At 41.4% G+C, this 27,700-nt stretch overlaps 2 protein-coding genes across 2 annotated transcripts; one reads left to right on the top strand and one right to left on the bottom strand.

The window, feature by feature from the left end:
• micu2 (mitochondrial calcium uptake 2) lies at positions 1-21,359 on the top strand. The gene is made up of 12 exons (XM_023968278.2): positions 1-415; positions 8,475-8,604; positions 8,790-8,821; positions 8,961-9,036; positions 9,229-9,276; positions 14,149-14,231; positions 17,311-17,370; positions 17,642-17,739; positions 18,048-18,219; positions 18,525-18,633; positions 19,496-19,653; positions 20,961-21,359. Exons 1-12 carry the CDS (start codon positions 227-229, stop codon positions 21,060-21,062), a joined length of 1,257 nt encoding a protein of 418 aa, XP_023824046.1. The 5' UTR covers positions 1-226; the 3' UTR covers positions 21,063-21,359.
• A 2,407-nt stretch (positions 21,360-23,766) lies between these two features.
• On the bottom strand, positions 23,767-26,497 carry LOC111950604 (interferon regulatory factor 2-binding protein 1). The gene is made up of 2 exons (XM_023968323.2): positions 24,506-26,497; positions 23,767-24,403 (listed from the first exon to the last, which is right to left on the bottom strand). The coding sequence occupies exon 1, from the start codon at positions 26,303-26,305 to the stop codon at positions 24,524-24,526; it is 1,782 nt and encodes a 593-aa protein (XP_023824091.1). The 5' UTR covers positions 26,306-26,497; the 3' UTR covers positions 23,767-24,403; positions 24,506-24,523.
• Positions 26,498-27,700: the final 1,203 nt, after the last annotated feature.

Here is a 27,700-nt window from a genome sequence, read left to right as displayed (position 1 = left end):
TAGTCGAGTAGGGTGGTATTATTTTTATTGTATAAAAAGTGTGGTGTTAAATTGGTAGGGTGTTTGCTTTTTTTTTTTTTCAAGCGAGGTATAAGGGAGCTGTAATTCAGTCTAGTAGGTGGCGGTAATGCAACATATTTGATGTCAGACGCCGTTAATCCTCATCGAAGAAGAAAATGATCAAGAATGTTGGAACCTGACCAGTGGGTGTGACAGTTTATGGAAAATGGCTAGCTGGGGAAGGGCTGCTGGAGTTTTGAGAAACTTTTTGAGGAGACCTTGGTCGTACAGAGCGCTGCATCGTGCCTTGGGACCTGGCATTTTGGGGTCTCTCATTGGAAGCGGACTGATATATTATCACTATGAACCGAGCAAGAGGTTTTTTCCCTTCACCGTTCATGCCGAGGAGGAAAAGGTAACGTATATTTGGCGCAGCAGTAACTAACGTTAGCTGGATTGATATCTATGTTAGCTAGCTATAGTTAGCTAGTCAGCCACGATGTTTGACATTTTCTTGCTAGTTAGCTACCTGTCAGTGCCTGGTGAATCAGTATTTGTTCGCTACACTCGTCTACCATTATCACAACTGAATATTACAGTACACAAGTAAACAGCCCTACATAGAACGATTCGCGGAGTCCTATATAGGGCTAAAGTAAACAAGTAACGTTAGTCAGGGTTGATGAGTAACGGATTACATGTAAGGGATTACAAAAATGTTAACTGTAATCCGTTACCTTTAAAAAATATTGTAATCAGATTACCGATAGTTTTGAAAAACTAGATTACTTCGAGGATTACTTTTGAATTCTGAAAGGATGTTTGCGAAAAAAAATATTTGACACTTCTCTGTTTACTAAATGACATTCAAATAAGCATTGAAAAAAGGCGCATGTTTAAATTTGTTCCACCTGAGAGAATCAGGCCACAATGATGACACACCAAATGTGTTTGATGGATCGGGGGTAAAGAGCAGGAATAGGCTTTTGCAGGCTACAGTTCAAGCGATGTCTTCCAATGGTTCGACTAATGTCGGCATACAAAGATGATCCAACTCGAATAAATGGAGGTAAGGGTGGAGGCAGTGGTGTAGCCTATCACTTATTATTGATATCTACATAGCACATTGACGTGGATCATACTGCTGCGCTGTCATTAGCTATTTGCGCCTTACGAATTGAGGTTGTTGTGGATGGCTGTTGAACCCAATAATGGTTGAATTCAAGAAGCTTAAACTGCTTATCAATTGAAGCTAGTGGACAGTGCGGAACCTAGCCTATGGAATACAAGTGGGTATTTTATTGCTCAATCTAATTAATTCTGATAAATAAATACAACAAATCCATAGGCCTAATGGACACGTGCTCAAACTGGCACACTTTTGATACACTTAAAAGGACAATCTGTAGTTGCTACAACCATTTTTGGACTTATCAATTATATATATATCTCCATTGATTGTTGAAGAATATAACTTATAAATGCCTCATGAGCTTAGTTCAACTGTCACACTCCACGAGAACCCAAAATATAAGCGTGTTTTTCACCAATGTTTGTAAACATTGTAAGTCTAAACAAACACTTTATAGCCTCATAACATTGTTCAAACTATAATGTTAATATCATGGATGGTCAATCCTTGCATCCATAGCTTTGTCTATTAATCTGAGAGTGGTTACATTTCTTCAGGCCCATCCCTCAGTTTTCTTTACCAAAACAGAGGCGGGCAACCGTTTTGTTATTGTTTCATCTGAGGATTTGCCCTTTAAACAGCTGCATATTAAGATATCAGAACTTTTGTGAAATAGCACAGTTGCAAATAGAAATCAAACTGGATGGACATCAGAAATAGAGGAAGGTCAGGACTAAAAACAAGCAAAATATAACTATTGTAAAATAGAATGTGTACGTAAAATGTATATAGTATGTATAAGCTGGAAGTAGAAGCATAAGTGTTATTGTTTATTAGTTTACTCCAATTAGGGGAGGGATGGTAGGGTTTGCGGGGAACAATAAAGGAAAATATATTTTTAAAAGGTGTGTGTGCCCAAACATTTTTTATATATTTACCCCCAAAAATATATGGGGGATTGGAAATGATGCAGACAATTACATTGATGGAAGCTACAATCTATCTGCAATATTAAAGCTGATCCACCCCCTAAAAAAAAAGTGTCACCAACAAAAAGGTAAACAATAGGCCTAGAGCAAATGCAGCATATGGCATTCATTTTCACATGTAAATAGCACTTGTCAGTAGAGCTATTTAGTGTAAACATTAACATTGATGTATCCTGCAATAGATGTAATTCAATTGGTAACATTTTTGTCTTCTTCTAATGCCTCTTAAAGGGAAAGTAATCTAAAAGTAATGGAATTGAATCAGATTACGTTACTGAGTTTGGGTAATCCAAAAGTTACATTACTGATTACAATTTTGGACAGCTAACTGTAACGGATTACATTTAGAGTAACCTAACCAACCCTGCAAGTAGCCTATTTAAGTCTGCGTACAAATATGGTAGGTAGCTAGAAACTACGACTACTTATTTGGTGGAGTTCACCGTCGGTTGGCATCCAATATGTTGCATTACCGCCACCAACTGAAATATAGTATAAATCCATTACACATTGTGATACAAAAGGGGAAATGGGAAAAATAAAAATATGTATTACCCTACCAACTAACCCTATACTCATTAAAACCCACCACCTTATTCCACTACTTTAACCATATCTGATCCTACCCCAGGACAAGGACCTGAGAGGACAGGACACTACTACTCAACACACCCTGTAACTCTTCTGAAGTCAACTCTACTACCTCCAAGTACTTCTCTGCAACTGCGAATGCATCTATTTTCTGTGACTTATGTTCCATCTCTGCTGTACAGTTGATAAACATTGCTATGAACACTAAGAGGACAACCTTACTTAAATTTCACTCATTGGTCTCCCTCTGTTCTTGCACAGATTTACTATTCACAGGGATCCTCTCAGAATCCCTCACCATTGAGCCACCCTCCTCCTTTCATCACTGCCTCACCATACTACATCTTCTGTACTACTCTGACCCTGGCCACCTCAACCTGTCTCTCTCGCACTGGACACCTCCAATCCCCAGCAATGTGGGCACCCCTACAGTTGACACACACAGCTTTTTTTCATCGGCACTACACATTCCTCTGCCCCATGTCCTCCTACACACTTCCCACATCTTGGAATCTCCCTCCTACACACTGCTGCGACATGCTCATGATGCCTATAACACTAGTGTATTCGTCACAAAATCTCTAACAGCATCACTCCAACAGTTGAAGTCGGAAGTTTACCTACACCTTAGCCAAATACATTTCAACTCAGTTTTTCACATTTCCTGACATTTAATCCTAGTAAGAATTCCCTGTTTTATGTCAGTTAGGATCACCACTTTATTTTAAGAATGTGAAATGTCAGAATAATAGTAGAGATGATAATTTATTTCAGCTTTTATTTCTTTCATCACATTCCCAGTGGGTCAGAAGTTTACATACACTCAATTAGTATTTGGTAGCATTGCCATTAAATTGTTTGACTTGGGTCAAACATTTCGGGTAGCCTTCCACAAGCTTCCCACAATAAGATGGGTGAATTTTGTCCCATTCCTCCTGACAGAGCTGGTGTAACTGAGTCAGGCTTGTCGGCCTCCAAGCTCCCACACGCTTTTTCAGTTCTGCCCCCACATTTTCTATAGGATTGAGGTCAGGGCTTTGTGATGGCCACTCCAATACCTTGACTTTGTTGTCCTTAAGCCATTTTGCCACAACTTTGGGAGTATGCTTGGGGTCATTGTCCATTTGGAAGACCCATTTGCAACCAAGCTTTAACTTCCTGACTGATGTCTTGAGATGTTGCTTCAATATATCCACATCATTTTCCTGCCTCATGATGCCATCTATTTTGTGAAGTGCACCAGTCCCTCCTGCAGCAAAGCATCCCCACAACATGATGCTGCCAGCCCCGTGCTTCACGGTTGGGATTGTGTTCTTCGGCTTGCAAGCCTCCCCCGTTTTCCTCCTAACATAACGATGGTCATTATGGCCAAACAGTTCTATTTTTGTTTCATCAGACCAGAGGACATTTCTCCAAAAAGTACGATCTTTGTCCCCATGTGCAGTTGCAAACTGTAGTCATGCTTTTTTTATGGCGGTTTTGGAGCAGTGGCTTCCTTGCTGAGCGGCCTTTCAGGTTATGTCGATATAGGATTTTCCCATGATGTCAAGCAGAGGCACTAAGTTTGAAGGTGGGCCTCGAAATACATCCACAGGTACTCCTCCAATTGACTCAAATGTCAATTAGCCTATCAGAAACTTCTAAAACCATGAAATTTTCTGGAATTTTCCAAGCTGTATAAAGGCACAGTTAATTTAGTGTATGTAAACTTCTGACCCACTGGAATTGTGATACAGTGAATAATCTGTCTGTAAACAATTGTTGGAAAAAATTACTTGTCTCATGCACAAAGTAGATGTCCTAACCGACTTGCCAAAACTATAGTTTTGTGGAGTGGTTGAAAAACTAGTTTCAATCACTCCAACCTAAGTGTATGTAAACTTCCAACTTCAACTGTATATCCTAACATTACTTTGTCAGATAAAGACTGAATCAAAGCTCAAAATTAACAGACTGTCACCACGCACACTGTTTCACCACGCTCCCCACCGGATCTACTTTACACCATATGGCAGGCGTCACAAACACCAGGAAACTTAAATTGCTCCACCTCCACACTTAACGCTACCCCAGAAATCACTCCCTTCAATGGTGCCCTGTACCTAAGTGCAAAGCAAGATACAGGTCTTTCCTCAAGTTGCGTTGCATGGCGGGCCTGCTCCCTCTGATCGGAAGAAACAAACATCACAAGTCTGCTTCGGGTTACCTTCACCGACTCAACAGCACTCACCATCTTTTCCACCCAACCTGAAACCATCCATGGATCAGCCAAAAGGCCTGGTACCACCCTCTTCAAAAATCACACTTCCTCTGGACCAAACGTATCTTTATCACAACCATGTCCATCAATGCAATGCAAGGATCGGGCCCCGAGCTCCTCACAACACCTTCTACCCCTTCCATTTCACCTCCAGAACTCAAAAATGGCATCTGGCTTACTCTATTTGTACTTGACACCAATCGTCCTCTACATACCCTCTCCCTTGTTATTGCTAGCTTCAACAGATTCAAACCCATACTCTGCCTCCCTCAGTCTATTCAACCTCCTCTCTTTCCCTCCAATCCTCCTCCCTTAACCAATTACCCGACTCCTGAAAATATTCAACTTTTCCAAGACAATCTCGTTTTAGCCTCCTCGAGAGATATGCTAAACCCTGTACTCCCTTCACTTCAAACGTGAGCAATCTGCCCAAAATGCTACTGAACGACAAGCTAGCTAACGAACTAGCCCCAATCAGCATTCGAGCCCGAAATGCTGATTGGCTGACAGCCATGGTATATCAGACCGTATACCACAAGTATTTTTACTGCTCTAGTTACGCGGGTAACCAGTTTATAAAAGCAATAAGGCTACTATGATATATGGCCAATATACCACAGCCCTTAGCCGTAGTAGATTGGTCCTATACCACCCCCCTCAGGACTTATTGCTTATATATACCACTATCCCCAACACACCCCACCATTCCTTCCCACTACTTTTGGACATTGGGGGCTTAGCAGAAAGTTACATAGCCTATAAAGGGATAACAGACAATAGGCTAACAGACATGAGCCAAGTAGAGAATAGGTTATAAGACCTCTATGATTAATTTAATTTAGTCAGTTCTACCACTAAATTGCTCATTTTTAACAAGGTTAAATATGTTGTAGTAAAGTTCAGCTTCAGTCCACAGGAGRGCACTGTGTCACTGTCAGAAGATGTGTGCTTCAGTCAGAAAAAGGTTCTCATCTCTTTGGTCTCAGCTAGCTAGCTACAGAAACGAAACCAAGCAAATGCACTCACTGGAAATAAACACTTTTCCTGTTATCGTGACTTATATCAACATCAGTTGAGGCTGCTGATTGGAGGACGGGTCATAATAATGGCTGAAATAGAGCGAATAGAATGGCATCAAACACATAGAAATAATGTATTTGATACTATTCCGCTCTAGCCATTACCACGAGCCCATCCTCCCCAATTAAGGTGCCACCAACTTCCTGTGATCAACATCCTTACATGGTGACCCCACCGCTCACGTTACAAAATGAATGTAAACATACATGTTATTCAATCATTGCATCCAAACAGCTTGCGCGTGTCAACGAGCGTCTGCGTAGCCAGGCGCTAAGATATAACTTGGTTCTATTTGTGACGCTTGACGAGCTGAAAGTCCTGCCTCTCCCATCTCCTCATTGGTTTTTAGGAACATATTCCCATGTGGGTGATTGAAAGATGAACTGAGGTCCACACTCCAGCCCAGTTGATGGTGGTAATGCACCTTAAAGTTGGTCGCCAACCGCCATATAAAGTCCAAAGAAGAAGAAGCCTGAAGGAGGAGATAACTAGAAACAAACTCGGTTTACCCTTTTATCTGTGGATTAATTAAAAATAACACAATGTTTATATCGCAGGACAAATTAGCTAACAGCAAGCTAGCTAGCTAAATTCCCATGAATGTTTAATGCTTTTCGACTTGTCCCCAAATGATTAACATAATTGTAATATAGTTCCTTCAGAGTTCGTTTTGATATTTCAACTTACGTGTCCTGATCGTGTCTGGTGTGGATAGACAAAATCAACATGCGCGAACGCACGATCTAGTCAGCATGTTAGCTTGCCCGTTCACTAAATATACTGTTAAATAACTCCGACTGACACACAATATCTTAAATTAGCCAACCCTTATGCTGAGGGAGACTAGCTAGTTAGTATGAAAGTCCAGAGAGGACATATAAATAAAACATTTATCTCATGTTGATCACAATTTATTTATTTCATGATCATGACATAATAAAAGTTGTTTTGTTGAGATCACGATAAACTCTATATATAGGAGTGGACATATTGATGATAGATTAAAAGTATGGCTGAGGCGGCAGAGCCCACGGTGGATCAGCGCATAGTGTAGCAATCAATAAAAAAAACTAAGGGATGGTACCTTTCATGCTAACATCATGCTTCCATTTGTGTTTTTGGAGCTCAGTATCAGTTTATAAATTAGAATGTTAGGAAGCCACATTGCCTCTTACCTTGAGCTAAGAGCTTGTGGGGCATTTAAGCACTTTACGACGCCTGTAAGCCAGCTCTTTTTCTCCTAGGCTGTGTGCCACCCCCAAAACCACAGCCAATCGCATGCGAGCAACAATGCCACTAACTTGCCGAATCTTGTGAGCGAGCGCATTGCAATCAAAGCAGTCACAGGGTTCCTTGATGAGGTGGTTCTCGTGCATCTGGACAAATTAATGGATAATACGTGGTACTTTGAATTCATCTCATCTCGACAAAATGTTCTCGTGATCACGATTAAACAACTTTTGTTATGTAGTGATCATGAGATAAGTAAGTTGTGATCTCGACATAACGAGGGATTTATTTTATTCATATGTCCTCTCTTGACTAGCTATCACCAACTCTGCACACACCAAGGGGCCAGGGTTCTGGTCTAGAAGCACTGGTTTGACTGCTCCTACAGTTTTGCTTCGGTACTGCACGCCCGGCCCACGCCAACTGACGCCCGGCCCAGAAACACAATTTCCATAGACGGTCACATACAGAAATCAGATTTGAAAATTCCTAATAAGACACTTTAGTCATCAACTTTGTGCACAAAACATCCATTGAATTATTCAAATAATTGTTGCTGAGGTGGATTATTATTATATATATTTTTTTAAATGCATCACTTTTTTATATTCATCCAATGTCTTCCTTGTTTTTGGATGACCAGATGATGTCGCTGCTCGTTGACGCTGACCCCTACCTTTTTGAGGGAAGAAAAGTATTACTTTTTCTCTGAGCAATTTTATTAGTATAAAATAATTTCCCAATTTTTTTTGGAGCATACAATATAGCTCAGAACTTGAATGATTTATTTTATACAGTAATTTTTGTTCATCTTTATCAAGGGTGTCAATAATTTGGGACACCACTGTATATCCATAGTAGGTAGACGGTTCTTACTAAATCGGCATCCCTTACATCACCACACCGAGCAGTGCACAAGAAAGTATTCAATCCAGTTGTTAGACCTATGTTTTCTATCTATGGGGAAATTGTGCAATCAGTAGCCTTGATAAATTGATAGCTGAAGCAAGTAAAATGTATTAACTAATTGCTGTTAGACAAATGACAGACCTTCATCCAATGTGCCACAATAGTTGGTCAGGAGTACTGACAATTCTTCTATAGTCATTACCTTATCCAATTTTCAGCTTTGCACTGCCCTTGTATTTTAGACCTTGTCCTTTTAGTGATAATGCTTCTTTCCATATTATAGTTGCTTCCAGTGTTCCAGCTGTCTGCCAGACGGATGTGCTTCAACCAGTTTGCTTCCATGACGTACAATAAGGAACTCTACATGACACCAAGGGATTTCCTCTTCTCAATCATGTTGGAGAATGTCGACCGTAAGTACAGTAGTATCAAATAATAGTGTCCATGTTGTAAAATGGCTTAGCTGGTAGAAAAGGGAATACTTCATGATGTATTGAATTGATTGGTATATGGCTACACAAGCTCCCTCTGTAATCTATTGAATTTTGTTCCAGGCAAGAACTGCACTTTACATAATTTTTCTTTCATCTGCTATTAGGTAAATTACCAAAGAAAGCTCTAACCAAAAAGGTGAGTGTTGTGATCGGGTTAACTCATTGTCAGAACGTGTTTTGTATTTTAGTCCTATCGTGCAATGCCATCAACATGAGCATTACAGCAAGAGAAGACTATTGGTTGTTTCTCCTTGTATAATTTATGATACTTGCAGGAGGTGGATAAGATGCTGGATGCTGCCTCACGGGTCCAGGCAGGTAACAGTCTGTTCAGAAACTTCGGAGACGATGGTACGTTTTCATGCCATGGTCAAACAGCCTCACAGGTGCTATGTGCTTCATCAATGTAAAAATATTCTGGATAGTTATACTTCAGGCAGGAAATATGTATTTTATCACTATGTGGGAGTGTCAATCTAAACAGGATAAATGAACACTCACTGAAATGTTTGTGTGATGGAGAAGGCATGTTTTGTCTTGCAGGTCTGATATCCTACACAGAGTACCTGTTCCTGTTGACTATTCTGACCAGTAAGTTATAGACCCAGAATGACATACAGTGGAAACAGCCCTCATGCAACATGCATTTGGAACCGGCATCCTCTAATTCTTACACAACACATTTTACGTCATCTGGGTTGTGTGGATTAGGAGTGCATGTCCTTGTTTTTGAATGAAAAGCCTTCTTTTTTTTGTCAATTTAAAATAACATAAAATTGATCAGAAATACAGTGTAGACATTGTTAATGTTGTAAATGACTAATGTAGCTGGAAACGGCAGATATATTTTTTATGGAATATCTACATAGGCGTACAGAGGCCCATTATCAGCAACCATCACTCCTGTGTTCCAATGGCACGTTGTGTTAGCTAATCCAAGTCTATAATTTTAAAAGGCTAATTGATCATTAGAAAACCCTTATGTTATTATGTTAGCACAGATGAAAACTGTTGTTCTGATTTAAAGAAGCAATAAAACTGGCCTTCAGATTAGTTGACAATGTTTGCACTGTATTTCTGATCAATTTGATGTTATTTTAATGGACAACATTTTTTTGCTTTTCTTTCAAAAACATGGATGAGAGAGAGCGAGATCTACTCATTCAAGGGTTTTTATTTATTTTTACTATTTTCTTGTAGAATAATAGTGAAGACATCAAAACTATGAAACAACACATGGAATCATGTAGTAACCAAAAAGGTGTTATAAATTATTTTTTTTGTTGAGATTCTTCAAAGTAGCCACCCTTTGCTTTGATGACAGCTTTGCACACTCTTGGCGTTCTCTCAACCAGCTTAATGAGGTAGTCACCTGGAATGCATTTCAATTAACAGGTGTGCCATGGAATTTCTTTCCTTAATGCATTTGAGCCAATCAGTTGTGTTGTGACAAGGTAGGGGTGGAATACAGAAGATATCCCTATTTGGTAAAAGACCAAGTCCATATTATGGCAAGAAACTCAAATAAGCAAAGATAAACGACAGTCCATTACTTTAAGGCATGAAGGTCAGTCAATCTGGAAAATTTCAAGAACTTTGAAAGTTTCTTCAAGTGCAGTCGCAAAAACTACCAAGCGCTATGATGAAACTGGCTCTCATGAGGACCGCCACAGGAAAGGAAGACCCAGAGTTACCTCTGCTGCAGAGGATAAGTTAACTAATTAACTGCACCTCGGATTGCAGCCCAAGTAAATGCTTCACAGAGTTCAAGTAACATACACATCTCAACATCAACTGTTCAGAGGAGACTGCGTGAATCAGGCCTTCATGGTTAATTTGCTGCAAAGAAACCACTACTAAAGGACACCAATAAGAAGAAGAGACTTGGTTGGTTAAAGAAACACGAGCAATGGACATTCGACCAGTGGAAGTCTGTCCTTTTGTCTGAGTCCAAATTTGAGATTTTTGTTTCCAACCTCCGAGTCTTTGTGAGACAAAGAGTAGGTGAATGGATGATTTCCGCATTTGTGCTTCCCACCATGAAGCAGGAGTTGTGGCTGGGCTTTGCTGGTGACACTGATTTATTTAAAATTCAAGGCACACTTAACCAGCATGGCTACCACAGCATTCTGCAGCGATACGCCATCCCATCTGGTTTGCGCTTAGTGGGATGATAATTTGTTTTTCAACAGGGCAATGACCCAACACACCTCCAGGCTGTGTAAAGGCTATTTGTGCTGCATCAGATGACCTGGCTTCCACAATCACCCGACCTCAACCCAATTAGAGATGGTTTGGGATGAGTTGGACCACAGAGTGAAGGAAAAGCAGTGCTCAGCATATGTGGGAACTCCTTCAAAATATAGAAAAACCCTTGACTGAGTAGGTGTGTCCAAACTTTTGACTGGTACTTATCTTTTTTCTTTATTACTTTCTAACCCTACCTCCCCTAATTAGAGTGAGCTAGTGAACAACAACGCTTAGGCCTCTACTTCCAGCTTATACATATTATGGACACAGTATTTACAATAGTTATATTTTGTTTGTTTTTACTCCATTCCTTCTTTATAATTTACATGCATTAACATGTAGTGTGTGTGCATCTATCAGGTACATGTCAGTACATATTCCACATTTCCACCTGGCCACCCCTACCCCGGTCAACAGCACTGCACCCCCCACAGCAACTCGCCCAAGCCTTCCCTATTTCTCCTTCTCCCAAATCCAGTCAGCTGATGTTCTGAAAGAGCTGCAAAATCTGGACCCCCACAAATCAGCCAGGCTAGACAATCTGGACCCTTTCTTTCTAAAATTATCTGCCGAAATTGTTGCAACCCCTATTACTAGCCTGTTCAACCTCTCTTTTGTGTCGTCTGAGATTCCCAAAGATTGGAAAGCAGCTGCGGTCATCACCCTCTTCAAAGGGGGGGACACTCTTGACCCAAACTGCTACAGACTTATATCTATCCTACCTTTCTAAGGTCTTCAAAAGCCAAGTTAACAAACAGATCACCGACCATTTCGAATCCCACCGTACCTTCTCCGCTATGCAATCTGGTTTCCGAGCTGGTCATGGGTGCACCTCAGCCACGCTCAAGGTCCTAAACGATATCTTAACCTCCATCGATAAGAAACAATACTGTGCAGCCGTATTCATTGACCTGGCCAAGGCTTTCGACTCTGTCAATCACCACATCCTCATCGGCAGACTCAACAGCCTTGGTTTCTCAAATGATTGCCTCGCCTGGTTCACCAACTACTTCTCTGATAGAGTTCAGTGTGTCAAATCGGAGGGCCTGTTGTCCGGGCCTCTGGCAGTCTCTATGGGGGTGCCACAGGGTTCAATTCTTGAGCCGACTCTTTTCTCTGTATATATCAATGATGTCGCTCTTGCTGCTGGTGAGTCTCTGATCCACCTCTACGCCGATGACACCATTCTGTATACTTCTGGCCCTTCTTTGGACACTGTGTTAACAACCCCCCAGACGAGCTTCAATGCCATACAACTCTCCTTCCGTGGCCTCCAACTGCTCTTAAATACAAGTAAAACTAAATGCATGCTCTTCAACCGATCGCTGCCCGCACCTGCACGCCCGTCCAGCATCACTACTCTGGACGGTTCGGACTTACCAGGTGTCTGGTTAGACTGTAAACTCTCCTTCCAGACTCACATAAAACATTTCCAATCCAAAGTTAAAATCTAGAATTGGCTTCCTATTTCGCAAACAAAGCATCCTTCACTCATGCTGCCAAACATAAACTCGTAAAACTGACCATCTTACCGATCCGCGACTTCGGCGATGTCATTTACAAAATAGCCTCCAACACCCTACTCAACAAATTGGATGCAGTCTATCACAGTGCCATCCGTTTTGTCACCAAAGCCCCATATACTACCCACCACTATGACCTGTACGCTCTCGTTGGCTGGCCCTCGCTTCATACTCGTCGCCAAACCCACTGGCTCCAGGTCATCTGCAAGACCCTGCTAGGTAAAGTCCCTCCTTATCTCTGCTCGCTGGTCACCATAGCTGCACCCACCCGTAGCACGCGTTCCAGCAGGTATATCTCACTTGTCACCCCCAAAGCCAATTCCTCCTTTGGCCGCCTCTCCTTCCAGTTCTCTGCTGCCAATGACTGGAACGAACTACACAAATCTCTGGAACTGGAAACACTTTTCTCCCTCACTAGCTTTAAGCACCAGCTGTCAGAGCAGCTCACAGATCACTGCACCTGTACATAACCCATCTATAAATAGCCCAAACAACTACCTCTTCCCCTACTGTAATTATTTATTTATTTCGCTCCTTTGCACCCCAGTATTTCTACTTTGCACACTCATCTACTGTCAAATCTACCATTCCAGTGTTTTAATTGCTATATTGTATTTACTTCGCCACCGTGGCCTATTTATTGCCTTTACCTCCCTTATCTAACCTCATTTTCTCACATTGTATATAGAATTATTTTTCTACAGTATTATTTACTGTGTTTGTTTTACTGCATGTGTAACTGTGTTATGTGTCGAACTGCGTGTCGAACTGCTTTATCTTGGCCAGGTCGCAGTTGTAAATGAGAACTTGTTCTCAACTTGCCTACCTGGTTAAATAAAGGTGAAATAAAAATAAATAAATAAAACATAGTGGAGGCACAACATATGGGTGACAGTTGTTGACGTGTTTAGAGGGTCCCTGATTCGAGCCCGGGTTGGGGCAAGGAGAGGGACTGAAGCAACACTGTTACACAAGTACATATAGTACCACCTAGTTTCACTCAGTTTTGGAACATGTTCTTCTGTTGAGTTTTGCCTAATGAACAGGACCCTGGTTTAGTGCAGCTGAAGCCTAAAGACGTGACCAGGCAGTGCCACATTAGTGAGCTCTCATATACTTTTCTGCACGCATGGCACAACCATGTCTTGGCGGACCAGCGCAACCATAATTGTCTCAATATTTTTGTACAGGAGCTGGCTCCTTATGGATTGCCGAGTGTCCGTTGTCCATGATATTCTCAGGACCTGCAGTTGTCTGCACATTAACTTCATTTATTGACATTGTACATTAGATTATGGTATCTATACTGTTTAGGATAGTACATTGTGTAGCCTGTTACTGTAACACATTGACTGAACCTGGGTGGTGTTCAGTTGGCACAAAACAAAAAAGGACGTCTTCAAACGGTCCAATAGAACACTCATTTTCCATTGATAGTTTTGTTGCTGTTTTCGTACTTACTGAACACACTGCCCATGTGGTAGTATTTTGGCGACTTAACTTCCTCATTCAAAATGTTGCCCAGTCACCAACAATGTTGTGCTTGAATCATTATTTCAGGAGACCCTGCTGTTAACCTTGTGACGTGGACAGCAATTGAAAACTAACCGCTCATCTTGTCGCTGCTTTGTTCTGTCCAAGCAGCACCTAGTGACGTTAATTTCTAACAGAAAATGCATTGTTATTTCAGAGCCACACACAGGATTTCATATAGCTTTCAAAATGCTTGATATTGATGGCAATGAGCATGTGGACAGAAAGGAGTTTCTCAAGGTATGTTTTATAATCTATATTATAAAATGTTCCTTAAAGGGCCAATCTGCAGTTCAAACAGCAAACGAGTACCACTCCACAGTTTTGGGTAAACGGCTTTGGGGTGGGACTAGAGAAATGTAACCACTCTCAAATTCATAGACAGGACTATGGATGCAAGGACTAACCATCCATGAGATCAAAATAATAGTTTAAACTATGTTTTTAAGCTATACAGTGTTATTTTACAATTGCATTGTTTATAAACAATGGAGTAAATCAAGCTTATATTTTGGGTTCTGATGGATTTAGACATTTGAACTAAGCTCATGAGGAATTTATAAGTTATATTCAAGAATCAATAGCTACATATCATTAATTTTACATTTTAAAAATGGATGTAGCAATCTCAGATTGCCCCTTTTTTAAATGTTTTATTTTATGCTTCTCAAGGAATTGATGGAATTGTATTTTTAGTATTCTGTATTCAGTCTCATGTATTGTATATCTATATAAAGTATCCACACTGCAAAATATTCCCGCCCCTTACATGGACATTACCTAATTGGAGGTTTTGACATACACGCTCCTACAATGAATGAGTACTATGGACACTTGATGCTAACGCGGAGGTACTGTTTGGCCAGTACCTTAAGTCTGTGCCACATGTTTGTTCCTCTGCACTAGTTTCTCCCACCTCAATTGGTTCCTTCTGTCAAAACATTGGCCTATTCATTCTCAGTCTGAGGTATCACATTTTACAAGGCACAGAAACTAGCTTGTAAACATACTGTATTTGCTAGTTGGCTTTAGCACAATACAGAATGCATTAGAGGTCGACCGATTATGATTTTTCAATACCGATTATTGGAGGACAAAAAAAGCCGATACCGATTAATCGGCCGATTAAAAAAATAATTTAAAAAAATATAAATAATTTTTTTTAAAGTTAAATATATATATATCATACACACACATTTTTGTAATAATGACAATTGCAACAATACTGAATGAACAATGAACACTTATTTTAACTTAATATAATACATAAATACACACGCACACAGCTCTGAAGTGACAATGATACTGAAGAGTCTGCTTAGGAGACAAATACTCTCAACTGTTTGAATAAAAATAGAGTTTAAGTTACCTGTGATGAATGTTGAAAACAAACTTTAATTTCTATATGCAGGAAATCCTATTTTAATAATGGGCATGGTAAGAATTGACAACCAAAGTGCGAGTCATAATTCCCATGACACCTAGCAAAATCTGAAAAGCGGTTCCTTCATTTATTCCATAGGATATTTTTAGATTCACTTAAAATAAGGTCTGTGTTTCGTGTAGGCTTACATCACCGTGCCAATGTTATAACTGTGTAGATATCCATAGGACAAGGTAACTCTGATCAATATTGGCTAAATATAAGCGAAAAAACATTTGTAGAGTGGATTTATGAAAATATGTTGACAAACGTTACCTTATCCTAGTGAGATTTACACGGGTATCAAAACGTCGAGGCGGTTTAAGCCTGCACGAAACACAGACCTTATTTGAAGTAGATCAAGACATTCTCTATGGAAAACATGAACGGTAAAATAACGAAGGAACCCCTTTCAAATTCAGCCGCAAGTTATTACAGGAATTATAACGCGTCGACTATTTCTCTCTAAACCATATACCTTTGACTAATCTGGAAACTATCACCTCGAAAACAAAGCGTTTATTCCGTTCCGTATTTTATCTAACGGGTGGCATCCATGAGTCTAAATATTCCTGTTACATTGCACAACCTTCAATGTTGTCATAATTACGTAAAGTTCTGGCAAATTAGTTCGCAAAGAGCCTTAACTGTTGCATATACCCTGACTCTGCGTGCATTGAACGCAAGAGAAATGACACAATTTCACCTGGTTAATATTGCCTGCTAACCTGGATTTCTTTTAGCTAAATATGCAGGTTTAAAAATATATACTTGTGTATTGATTTTAAGAAAGGCATTGATGTTTATGGTTAAGTACACATTGGAGCAATGACAGTCATTGATTGATTGTTTTTTATAAGATAAGTTTAATGCTAGCTAGCAACTTACCTTAGCTTACTGCATTCGCTAACAGGCAGGCTCCTCGTGGAGTGCATTGTAATCAATGCAAGATTGGATCCCCCGAGCTGACAAGGTTAAAAATCTGCCGTTCTGCCCCGTAGGCCGTCATTGAAAATAAGAATGTGTTCTTAACTGACTTGCCTAGTTAAATAAAGATTAAATAAAGGTGTAAAAAAAAAAAAAAATTAAATCGGCAAATCGGCGCCCGAAAATACCGATTTCCGATTGTTATGAAAACTTGAAATCGGCCCGATTTAATCGGAATGGCCGATTAATCGGTCGACCTCTAGTATGCATACATGGCTACAAAAATGCCTGTGACTATACAATTTTGTACAAAACCAGTGAAAAGTTGATTCCCTAATTTAGAACAGAGGCTGGTGTGAAAATCGGCAACACTGGGAACCACAAGGGTTAGAGTTAGACCACTGTTGTGTTCCTAAAACCCACTGCATGTCTAAAAGGTGTTAACCACCTCCAATTAGATTATGGTTTGGTTTAGAAGATGAGTTCCACACCTGACAAAGTAGAGAGGAGCAGCATGGATAATAATTTGGTGTGTTTGAGGGGATCAGTGTGAGCAAAGCAAGGATCACTAATCTTGATCACATAATAATTAGTAATTGGGATGCAAGGTGATTTGTAGATTAGTGATTCTGTGTGGTCCAACCGCTTTGTAGTCGATCTCAAACACTCACTGTTTGCTGTTTCATACTGTTTCCAGTTTTAATATTAGAGTGTGGGTAGTTGATAACCTTTTGACTAATGAAATGTTCTCTGTTATTGCTGACATTTCTTGGATAATTCAGATGAGTAAGAGGTATGTATGTGTTATTAGTGAGTTTAACTGAATTAGTAGTTTCCCGCATTCTGAGGACATGTGAGAGCATTTCTTAGCTAGCTTACAAGTAGTAAATGTTTTTAGCTTAATCTTCTGTTTCATCTGCATTATTATAATGCAAGGAATCATTGTTGCTGCTTTGTTTTATGATGAAGCTCAAGAAAATCATTGGGAAAAGAAAAGAGACGGTGCCTAAGGAAGGTGCCACAGACGTGGTGAGTCAACACTGAACTTTTATTTTTAAGGTGGAAATCTCATGTGACTTTTGGAAACACTTTTTTAGAATACTTTATATAGATGACATTGAATGGCCTTTGGGGAAATGCCTATTGAAAGCACTAAGGCTGGCCAACTGTCATTATACGATAAATGTAAACCGTTGTGTACGGGGCTAGAAAAATGATTGTTTACTCGTATTTCAAGCGTGATGGGGCTTTCAGTAATAACAAAGGCAGGAAGTGTTGAAACTTGATGTCATCTAAACAGAAACCAGTCGCAGAGGGGGATGATGTGAACACTACACTGCAGGCCTTCTTCTTTGGCAGGAATGGTGAAAACAAGCTTCAGTACAAGGGATTTTGCAGGTAAAATATCTGTGGGTTACCATGTAGTATCATTGGTGTTAAACGGTATAGCTACTCCCAACCTTTTCCTTGTAGGTATACCTAATCCTAGTAAAATCATGTTTTCGATACTTCGTGTAGACACTGTATGAATAGACTTCAGAGTAGAAGTGTTGATCTAGGATCATTGTTGCCTGTTAGATCATAATGAATATGGACAGGGGGAACCTGATCCTAGATCAGCACTCCTACTCTTAGACACTTTTTGAATACAGGCCCAGAACCGACCTAGTCATGTTCAGTGTCTTTACTCTGGATTTCTCCTCTAGGTTCATGGAGGACCTTCAGGCGGAGGTGCAGGAGATGGAGTTCCTGCAGTTCTCCAAGGGTATGGACACCATGCGGCGGGAGGACTTTGCCGAGTGGCTGCTGCACTACACCAACGAGGAAGCCAACGAGGCCTACTGGGAGAACATGAGGAAGAGGATCCCCGCGGGCCAGGTAAAAAAGAAAGTAATCCACCCTCGTTTCCTTGAGGTCATCACAGATCAGTAAGGGTTGTTATAGGTGAAAGCGAGGTTGCCAATTACCACCCAATTGTTTTCCCCAATCCAACAAATTCAGATATGGGGGTCACTTTTTATTGAAGGAAGGATGAAATTTCAAAATATTCGGATAGGGATAATATGCAGTCATGTCAATGTACCTTCAGGTCTAAGAAGTGAAATATATAACACATTTTGGGGGGATCTCAAGGGGTGACTGATCAATGTACGACTTGGACATTTGTCCCTTTTCTCTTGTAGAGCATCACATTTGATGAGTTCAAAGCATTCTGCCTCTTCACCAACAACCTGGAGGACTTTGCCTTCTCCGTGAAAATGATAAGTGAAGCCAACCGACCTATCGGAATGGGTAATTTTCTTATTCTACATAGTTTTTTGTAGGAAGGACATTTTGTCTGAAATATTCTGATTCTACACAGTCAAATCACTTTAAAGCAGCATTCAGCAGTTGAAACAGTAACAAAGCGCACTCCCTGCCCCTGTTTCGGTAAAAAGCTGAGGGAAGGTGCTGGAGAAATTTAACCACTCTCAAATGTATATCCAGAAGGACTGACCATCCATGATATCAACATTTTAACCATGTTTTGAGGCTATATATGTTGTAACTTTAATGGGTTACAGAGTTAATGTTTAAGTTAATTCATCGAGCTCTATCTAAAGATATTTGTAATTGTAATAGAATTTGTGTGTTGGAGATTGAGAGAACTACATACATATTTTATACTGGTTAGTATTGAATTAGGCTTTTGACTGCAAGTACTTCCTGTCGCAAGGCAGTCTGGAAGAGAGAACGCACTAGTTAAGTGCAATTGACAGGTGATTATCCTGACCTTTCCGCTGCTAGCAACTCATTATTCATTGTTCTGTAGAATCTAAAGTTTGTAAATGTAACGTGAACAAGTATTATTACTAAAAGAAGCTTTCATATCAAACCCGCCATCCCGAGTCATTACTTTGAAGATAGTTATTCTATAATATAGTGTTTATTTACATTTACTTTGTTTACAAACATTGGTGTAAAACAAGCTTATTTTGGGTTCTGTTGGGGTACGACAGTTGAACTCAGTTCATGAGACATTTCTAAGTTATATTCTTCCATGGATACGTATCATAATTACTTTTTTTGTCCAATAATAGATGTAGCAACTGCTGATTGCCCTGTTAGCCAAGTACATTATCCTGATAGTTTATTTCCCTTGCATTCTCTGCAGTCCAATTTAGGCGAGCTGTGAAGATTGCCACAGGGCACGACCTCTCTGAGAACGTGCTGGACACGGTGTTCAAGATCTTTGACCTGGACGGCGATAACTGTCTGAGCCACAAGGAGTTTATCGGAGTGATGGAAGACAGAGTACTGCGCGGCTTGAAGGTACAGGGAGCATTTATCTATCAGTTGAAGCAGTCCTTTATAGCGTTATTTGGTCTTGAGATCCACGCTTAACTCTAACTTTCATGCAAGTCTCCAATTGACGTTAATAATCATTGTGATGTGAGTTGCGGTTTCTGTATGAATTGTGCTATACAAATGAAGTTGAGGCTGCATGACCTGATCGATTTGCGATGTTACTTTAAGCACAAAAAAACATTCCGAAAACCTGACGCAGCTGCTGCTCCCTCCCCATCCCTTCACGCTACTCACCTTTATGAAAACCCCAGTCTTATCAGCAACATGGTTTACAATCTGCCTCACATTTCTGAACTAAAATAATATATTTTACATTTATTTCACCTGTGCTTTTGAATATGTCCTGCATGTATTATTTTAGAACGCATGGGTGTGGTTTTATGCTGTCTGTTAACTCCCCCATCAATTGATGTAATCTATTTGGGCCTAATACAGACTAAAAAGCTTTGTGCAATGATGTAATCGTCCTAGATATGCTGTCATATCGGAGGCCTACCCTAAATTACAGGGGGGGGTGGGGAGTTAATAGCTGCTTGTAACTCCCCACCTGAGAAAGGAATATTAAATCACTATTTGGATGTCGATCATGTCGTCCACATTTTTTTGTATGTTCATCCCGGAGGTAAATGAGAATTAGGAAAAGGGGGAGGGAGGGAGCAGCAGAGATTGTGTAAAAAAATAAATAACATGTGCAGTAAAGTTGTTTAGTCCTGGGCACAGTTTGTCAAAAGTTATCTGGATTTTGCCTATCGGATAGGATTAAATGCATAGAAATAGAACGGACGAATCAGTCTTGAATGGGGACTACCGTTCTATTTTTATGCTTTTAATCCTATCTGATAGGATAGGGCCCTGGTGATCAGGTCATGCAGCCACTCTGGGAAGTTTATTAAAGCTGCAATATGTAACTTTTTGGGCGACCCGACCAAATTCAGACATTTCAGTTCTGTCATTCGCATGGAAAGCAAGTCTAAGAAGCGGTAGATCTGTTTTATGTGTACTATTTCTATGCTCCCTGTTAAGTTTTTTTTTTTTTTTTTTGTCTTTTACTTTCGGTTTTGTATACTAGCTTCAAACAGCAGAAAATACAATATTTTTGGTTATGGGAAAAATACTTCAGTTATTTTAGATGGTACAATGAATTATCTAAACAATGACTGCTTGTTTTGTCTGCAAACTATTAGAATTAAGCGAACTATTAGAATTATAGCAGAGCGATATTTGCATATTGTATCTTTAACATTTATTATGTGATGTCTGTATTTCCCCAGGTGCAACCCCAGCGCGGCATCACAAATTACTGGAAGTGTGTGAAGAGGGAGACCCTAAAGGGGGCCCAAGAGGCCCTCCGGGACACCGGAAGCCCTTTTTGAGGGGCTAGGCCATTGGATGGAGAAGCGCCTTACGAGTGTTCACTGGCTGACTCCAATGTAAAGCATTGATGGCTGACCACTAGTTGACCATTATCACTGGATATTTGTCAATGGAATATAAACATGGTCCTAATGAACTAAATCAATGTTTTTCAGGCTTTTTGTTTGTGAAAATATTATTGCCATATACAGTACAATCTATGGGTGAGGTTTATTCTAATAGAAATTGGTTGTTGTGATGCTTGATACCAGTCTATGCATACAAGGCATATAAATATGAGATCTTTTTACATTTTATTGAATGTGTCATGGCACTTTTTACCCTGTTTCCCTCAAATGCAAGTGATTTGTTTACAGGTAGACATGGTTTACTGTGGTATCATCTGAAAGTTCTAAACTTCTGAGTCATATAGGTGGCAAGAGTCATGTTTGAAATATGTTTGCCTTCAACACATTGCTAAGTACAGTTGTGTTGTAATATATTGGCACCCTTGCACGATTCACTTTAATTTCTTCAATAAGTTGACATTTAAGCTTTTTGTTCACCCATGTATTTAAGAACTGCGCAGGATCCCCAAAAAATTCTGAAATGAAGATTTTTCACTACAAAGTCAAAATGGTGTGGACAAAAGTATTCAGAATTCCAATTAATTTGGTTGAAGGCAGGAGATTCTTGTTTACGGTGTAATTTTTCGCCTGTGCTTACAGGGTACAAAGCCATTCAATACGTTTTGAAAACAGAACATTCTGCTCCATTGCAAAGTGCAAGGGTGCCAATCTATTAGATCATAGCTGTGTACTTTTTTTTTTTAAATAAATTGAGAAATGCTGCATTGCCCCTGGAATGTGCATTTGGGAAAGATTCAGACCCCTTGACTTTTTCTACATTTTGTTACGTTACAGCCTTATACTAAAATGGATTAAATACTTTTTACCCCCTCATTAATCTACACACACCCCATAATGACAAAGCTAAAATGTTTTTTTTTAGCAAATTTCTTTAAAAAACATACCTTATTTACAAAAGTATTCAGACCCTTTGTTATGAGACTTGAAATTGAGTTCAGGTGCATCCTCTTTCCATTGATCATCCTTGATGTTTCTACAACTTGATTGGAGTCCACCTGTGGTAAATTCTATTGATTGAACATGATTTGGAAAGGCACACACCTGTCTATATAAGGCCCCAAAGTTGTCAGAGCAAAAACCAAGCCATTAGGTCTAAGGAATTGTCCATAGAGCTCTGAGACAGGATTGTGTCGAGGCACAGATCTGGGGAAGGGTACCAAACAAATTCTGCAGCATGGAAGGTCCTCAAGAACACAGTGGCCTCCATTCTTAAATGGAAGCAGTTTTAAATGGAAGCAGCCACTGTGACTCTTCCTAGAGCTGGCCAAACTGAGCTATCGGGGGAGAGGGGCCTTGGTCAGGGAGGAAGAACCTGATGGTCACTGACAGAGCTCCAGAAGGACAACTATCTCTGCAGCACTCCACCAATCAGGCCTTTATGGTGGAGTTGCCAGATAGATGCCACTCCTCAGTAAAAGGCACATGACAGCCTGGTTGGGGTTTGCCAAAAGGCACCCAAAAAACGGACCATGAGAATCAAGAGACTGATGAAACCAAGATTAAACTCTTTGGCCTAAATGCCAAGCGTCACATCTGGAGGAAACCTGGCACCATCCCTACGGTGAAGCATAGTGGTGGCAGCATCATGCTGTGGGGATGTTTTTTTAGGGGCAGGGACTGGGAGACTAGTCAGGTTGGAGGGAAAGATCCTTGATGAAAACCTGCTCCAGAGACCTCACTGAGTCGACGGTTTACTTTCCAACAGGACAACGACCCTAACCACACAGCCAAGAAAACACGAGTGGTTTCGGGACAAGTCTCAATGTACTTGAGTGGCCCAGCCAGAGCCCAAACTTGAACCAGATCGAACATCTCTGGAAACCTGAAAACAGCTATGCAGTGATACTCCACATCCAACCTGAGCTTGAGAGGATCTGCAAAGAATGGGAGAAACTCCCCAAATACAGGTGTTCAACGCTTGTGTCATACCCAAAAAGACTCAAGGCTGTAATCGCTGCCAAAGGTGCTTCAACAAAGTAGAGTTGGCGGACTGAATAGTTATTTAAATGTGATCAGTATTTATTTTTTGCTAAAACGTCTAAAAAAAAGTTTTTGCTTTGTCATTATGGGGTATTGAGGGAAACAAACTATTTCATCCATTTTAGAATAAGGCTGTAACTTAACATTTGGAAAAAGTGAAATGGTCTGAATACTTTCCGAATGCGCTGTAAATACAGAACCATTTTCAGCAATAAATGTAAACAAAGCGTATCATTACAAGTTGGTAGAACTGCAATTGCACCACCAAAAAGGGAGCAAGAAAAAAAACAAGTGCAATGAATGTTCTGTCATTTATTATAGAGTTGACCCCATTCGATCACATTTGAGTACGTGGGCTAACCATTGAAGCATGTGTTGCTAATTATCTAACCGTACATATATTTGGGAGGATTTCAGGAAAAGTCAATAGACAGACAAACAACGAGCTTACTTCTGTGGTAGATGAAACAGAGTGACTTGATGCCAGAGGTTATCAGCAAGTACAGCATACATAGATACAATACAATTACAGCGCACAAAGCAGTCTTTGGTCTTCTTACCACTATAAACTCATACATATAAATGTGTATTGTATCAAAAGTAGAAATTACATAGCCGTTGAAAGTAAATTCACATTTTTGACATACACTATATGTAATAAAGGAGCATACATAGGAGAGACATTGTATGTGTTAATAAAATGTTGAAACCGTGGCTTTTTTAAGGACTGGTTTTGCCATTTATTTTTTCACAATTATATTTTTCCTGTCCAAATAATTGCATGGTTCTGGCTACCCATGTACTTTCAATATCAGTATCATTCACTTGTATGACAGTATGCAACTAAATATTTTTTAATTTATTTTTTAATATAATATATAGAAACATCTGAAATGCTGAGAGATTGTCATATTGAAGAGCAGACCTGTGCTTTCAATCCTGGGCTTTTAAAACAAGGCCTCTTGAATAGCCTCTGCTGCTGTGTTGGACATGAAGAATAATGTGTGCCAGATTCTCTTGTTTAAATTGTTACTACTAACCCCTGCAGATGAGCCCAGCCCAGAAAAGACTTGTGGCCCCCCTCTTGGAGCAATGATTCTGGTGCCCTCCTAACTTGTTTAGAAGGTTGTTCTGTTGCCTCCTGGCTTGCGTGGTGATTCAGTTGTGAGGCACATGTGATGAACCTTCCGGGTGAGATAGATCAGGGAAGTGCTTTTAAAGTGTTTGAACCGCTGTGGAGAAAGAGGACAATTACAATCTTTATTAGCAACAGAATCACTAATCACTAATAGATCTATGGAAAAATATAAAGAGTGATGTCATCAGCCTCTCACCTCAATAGGACTTGGGGGTCAGGGGTCGTTCTCCTTCTTTACCATCACGTCTCCGTCTCCGGCAAGGATGGTGGAGATCTCTCCCTGCATGAAGGCCCAGGGCACGGTGGATCCAGCCAGAGGGCAGCGCTCGCCGCTGGGGCAGTACACCTCTCCTCCGTTGCCCTGGCTGCGGATGGAGCCACGCGTGCATGGGAAGCAGAACTTGTGGTGCGGGACAGATGGACACTGGACAAAATGAGTGTCCTCCAGACGCTCTCGGCAAAGGGTGCAGCAGAGCAGGGCGCTTGGGGTGCCGCTTCCAGACTCCCCGACGCTGGTGGTGCTTGGCCCCCCTTGGCCCATAACTGCCTGGGAGACTGCGGCAGAGGCTGAGGAGGGACTGCCACTGGTTGGGCGGCCAGATGCAGAGGAGTGGGCCGAGGACATTCCGGGGCCATCTCGGGACATCTGGTTGGAGCTCAGGCTGTCGGCCACTCCCATGAGCGCTGAGATGGGTGAGGGCTGGCTGTGGGAGCGGGGCGGGCCGTCCTGGGGGTTGGGCATGCCTGAGCCCAGGGGCTCCATGCCTGGATAGGCACCTCGAGGCCAGGGATCCCTGGCTGGGTGATCCCCCATGGGCCTTCCTTCACTATCTCCGTTTTCTGAGCCAGGGGATGCTTTGCGTCGCCGTGCAGCACCCTTTGGAGGTGCAGAGCGAGCGGCAGGCGCCATTGGCATGCCGCCATCTGCGTACAACTGTGGAAGAACATCGGGCATCGGTGGCTCCTTAAATGAACGCACGCCATCGCTCAGGAGCTCAGTGAGTGCACGCCAGTCCCCAGCGCCCTGCCGCCTCTCGTATTCCACATAGCGCAGCCCAGAGTTCACTGCTTTGCCTGCGTCTTTGTTAGAGTCACGGAACATCTGCCTGACCAGCTCCGTGATGCCAGAGAACACTATTCCAGAGCCGCTGGGGTACTCCACAAACACCTTCAGCTCAAACTCGGGCCCGGCCCCGGCTTCGAAAGCGAGGATGCGCCCCACCAAGTTGTGGTCTTTCCTGAAGCGCACGCTGAAGGGGGCACAGCCACAGAGGGTCACCAGGACTTCTCGTACCACTTTGGGGCGGTTGGGCCAGCCCTCTGCCCGGCTCCTGGCGCTCTCCGCTAGCTCAGCCATGACCTCCCCATTCCTCCAGCCTGCTTCCAGACCCACCAGAGCAGAGGCACCAGCTCCCAGTGACATAGCTGACACTACCTGACGCCTACTAACATCACCCATTATAGGGCCAGAGGAGGCAGCCATCTGTTGGCCCCCAGCCCTGGTGCCTAGAACGGGGGCCAACAAGCCGTGAGGGGGCCCCACTAACCCCTGGGCTATCAAAGCATGAGGTATGGTCCCATGTAGCGCAGGTATGGCCCCAGCCATAGCCCGTCTGGTGTTGGGGCTCTGCCTGCTCCCTTCTGACATACTCACATCTTCAGCTCTGTGCAGACCATTGGGAAGGCGGGGGGAAACTCCATACTCTCCCCTAACCCTGTCTAAACGCTCTGCGTGCTGCCTCCCTCCTTCCATTGGCCCACCTGAGCTGGGTTTGCCTTGCTGAGGGCCTGGGGACCTTCCGTCCAAAACACCGTGGCTGCTCTTCAACTGCCTGGCCGTCTCAATTAGAAGCTCGATTCTGTCTGCCCCGTCGTAGTTCACACATCCCCGGCAAACAGCTTCGCTGAATTCCCAGAGCATGGCCCAGGGCATCTTGGGCAGATCGCAGAGATAGCACCATTGCCGCCTAGATGATGCCTGTGAGGCAGACGACATGTTGTTTACAGGCCCTCGCACAAACTTTCTTGAGCGGCCAACGCGTTTCAGTCTTTACTTTTCGCGGATTTTTCAATATTCAGTCACGTCGAACAACATGCCCCGATTTTGTTGTAAACTATGAAACTGTCCGAACAGCTCTTGTCGATTGCCGCTTTTAAAAGTTAGCTACGTTTTCTTTCTCGGGCTGCCCGTGTCGTTATGTCTGGGAGGAAGTAAAATGAGTTTAAGACACCGGATACACCTACTGCATTGCTGTTGAATTCTGGGAGTTGTAGTTGAAGTCTGAACTTCTCTCATAGAAAGCTAGCCAGCTCACACGCATTGAACAATGAAAACTTAGCTACTAACTAGGTACATGAGTAATGCAATTTTCAGTCCCCAATGCTTCTTCTACGCATGATGGCAAAAGATAAATGATGGGACTAGTTTATATTTACTGAAGTTGATAATATCTAGAATTTCCGAGATACCATTTAAAAATGTCAACATTTTGAGATACACACAGACCATATATATTTAAGCAATAAGGCACGATGGGGCATGGTATATAGCCAATATACCACAGCTAAGGGCTGTTCTTAGCTGTGGTATATTGGCCATATACCACGAACCTCTGAGGTGCCTTATTGCTATTATAAACTGGTTACAAATGTAATTAGTGCAGTAAAAATAAATATTTTGTATACCCACGGTATGCAGTCTGATACACCACGGCTGTCAGCCAATCAACATTCAGGGCTCTAACCACCCAGTTTATAATTCTTCATTTGTAACATTGTGAGGTGATTTCAAAGGTGACACCACATGAGTGTTTTCCTGGGGCCCAAAGTTTATCCTGATCTGGTAGGCAAAGCTAACCAGGAAAAACTCCGGACCCTAGTTCTAGGGTATGACAAAGTAAAAAATCAGCTGTAATTTTATATGGGCTATAATGGGACCAGTTCTAATCAGGCCACACATTTTTTTTTTACGACAACTGCGATTAGACAACAGAACTAACAGGAATGAGCTTGCTTTATGCAGGGTTGCATTGTGTAGGCAATTGCATCGGTACTTAAACAGTTACTCACGCAGTATGTCATCACTGTGCAGTGTTGGGAAAAAGTACACAATTGTCATTCTTAAGTAAAAGTACTACTTGAGTAAAAGTCTAAAAGTATTTGATTTTAAATATACTTAAGTATCAAAAGTAAAAGTATAAATCATTTCGAATTGCTTATATCAGGTAAACCAGACTGCAAGATTTTCTTGTTTTTATTTTTAAATTGATGGATACTCAGGGTCCCACTCCAACACTCAGACATAATTTAAAAATGAAGCATTTGTGTTTAGTGAGTCAGCCAAATCAGAGGCAGTAGGGATGAGCAGGGATGTTCTCTTGATAAGTACGTG

The sequence above is a fragment of the Salvelinus sp. IW2-2015 genome, linkage group LG23 (genome assembly GCF_002910315.2).
Source record: "Salvelinus sp. IW2-2015 linkage group LG23, ASM291031v2, whole genome shotgun sequence".
In the NCBI taxonomy this organism is placed as follows: domain Eukaryota; kingdom Metazoa; phylum Chordata; class Actinopteri; order Salmoniformes; family Salmonidae; genus Salvelinus; species Salvelinus sp. IW2-2015.
This window is presented reverse-complemented; position numbering and strand designations above follow the sequence as displayed.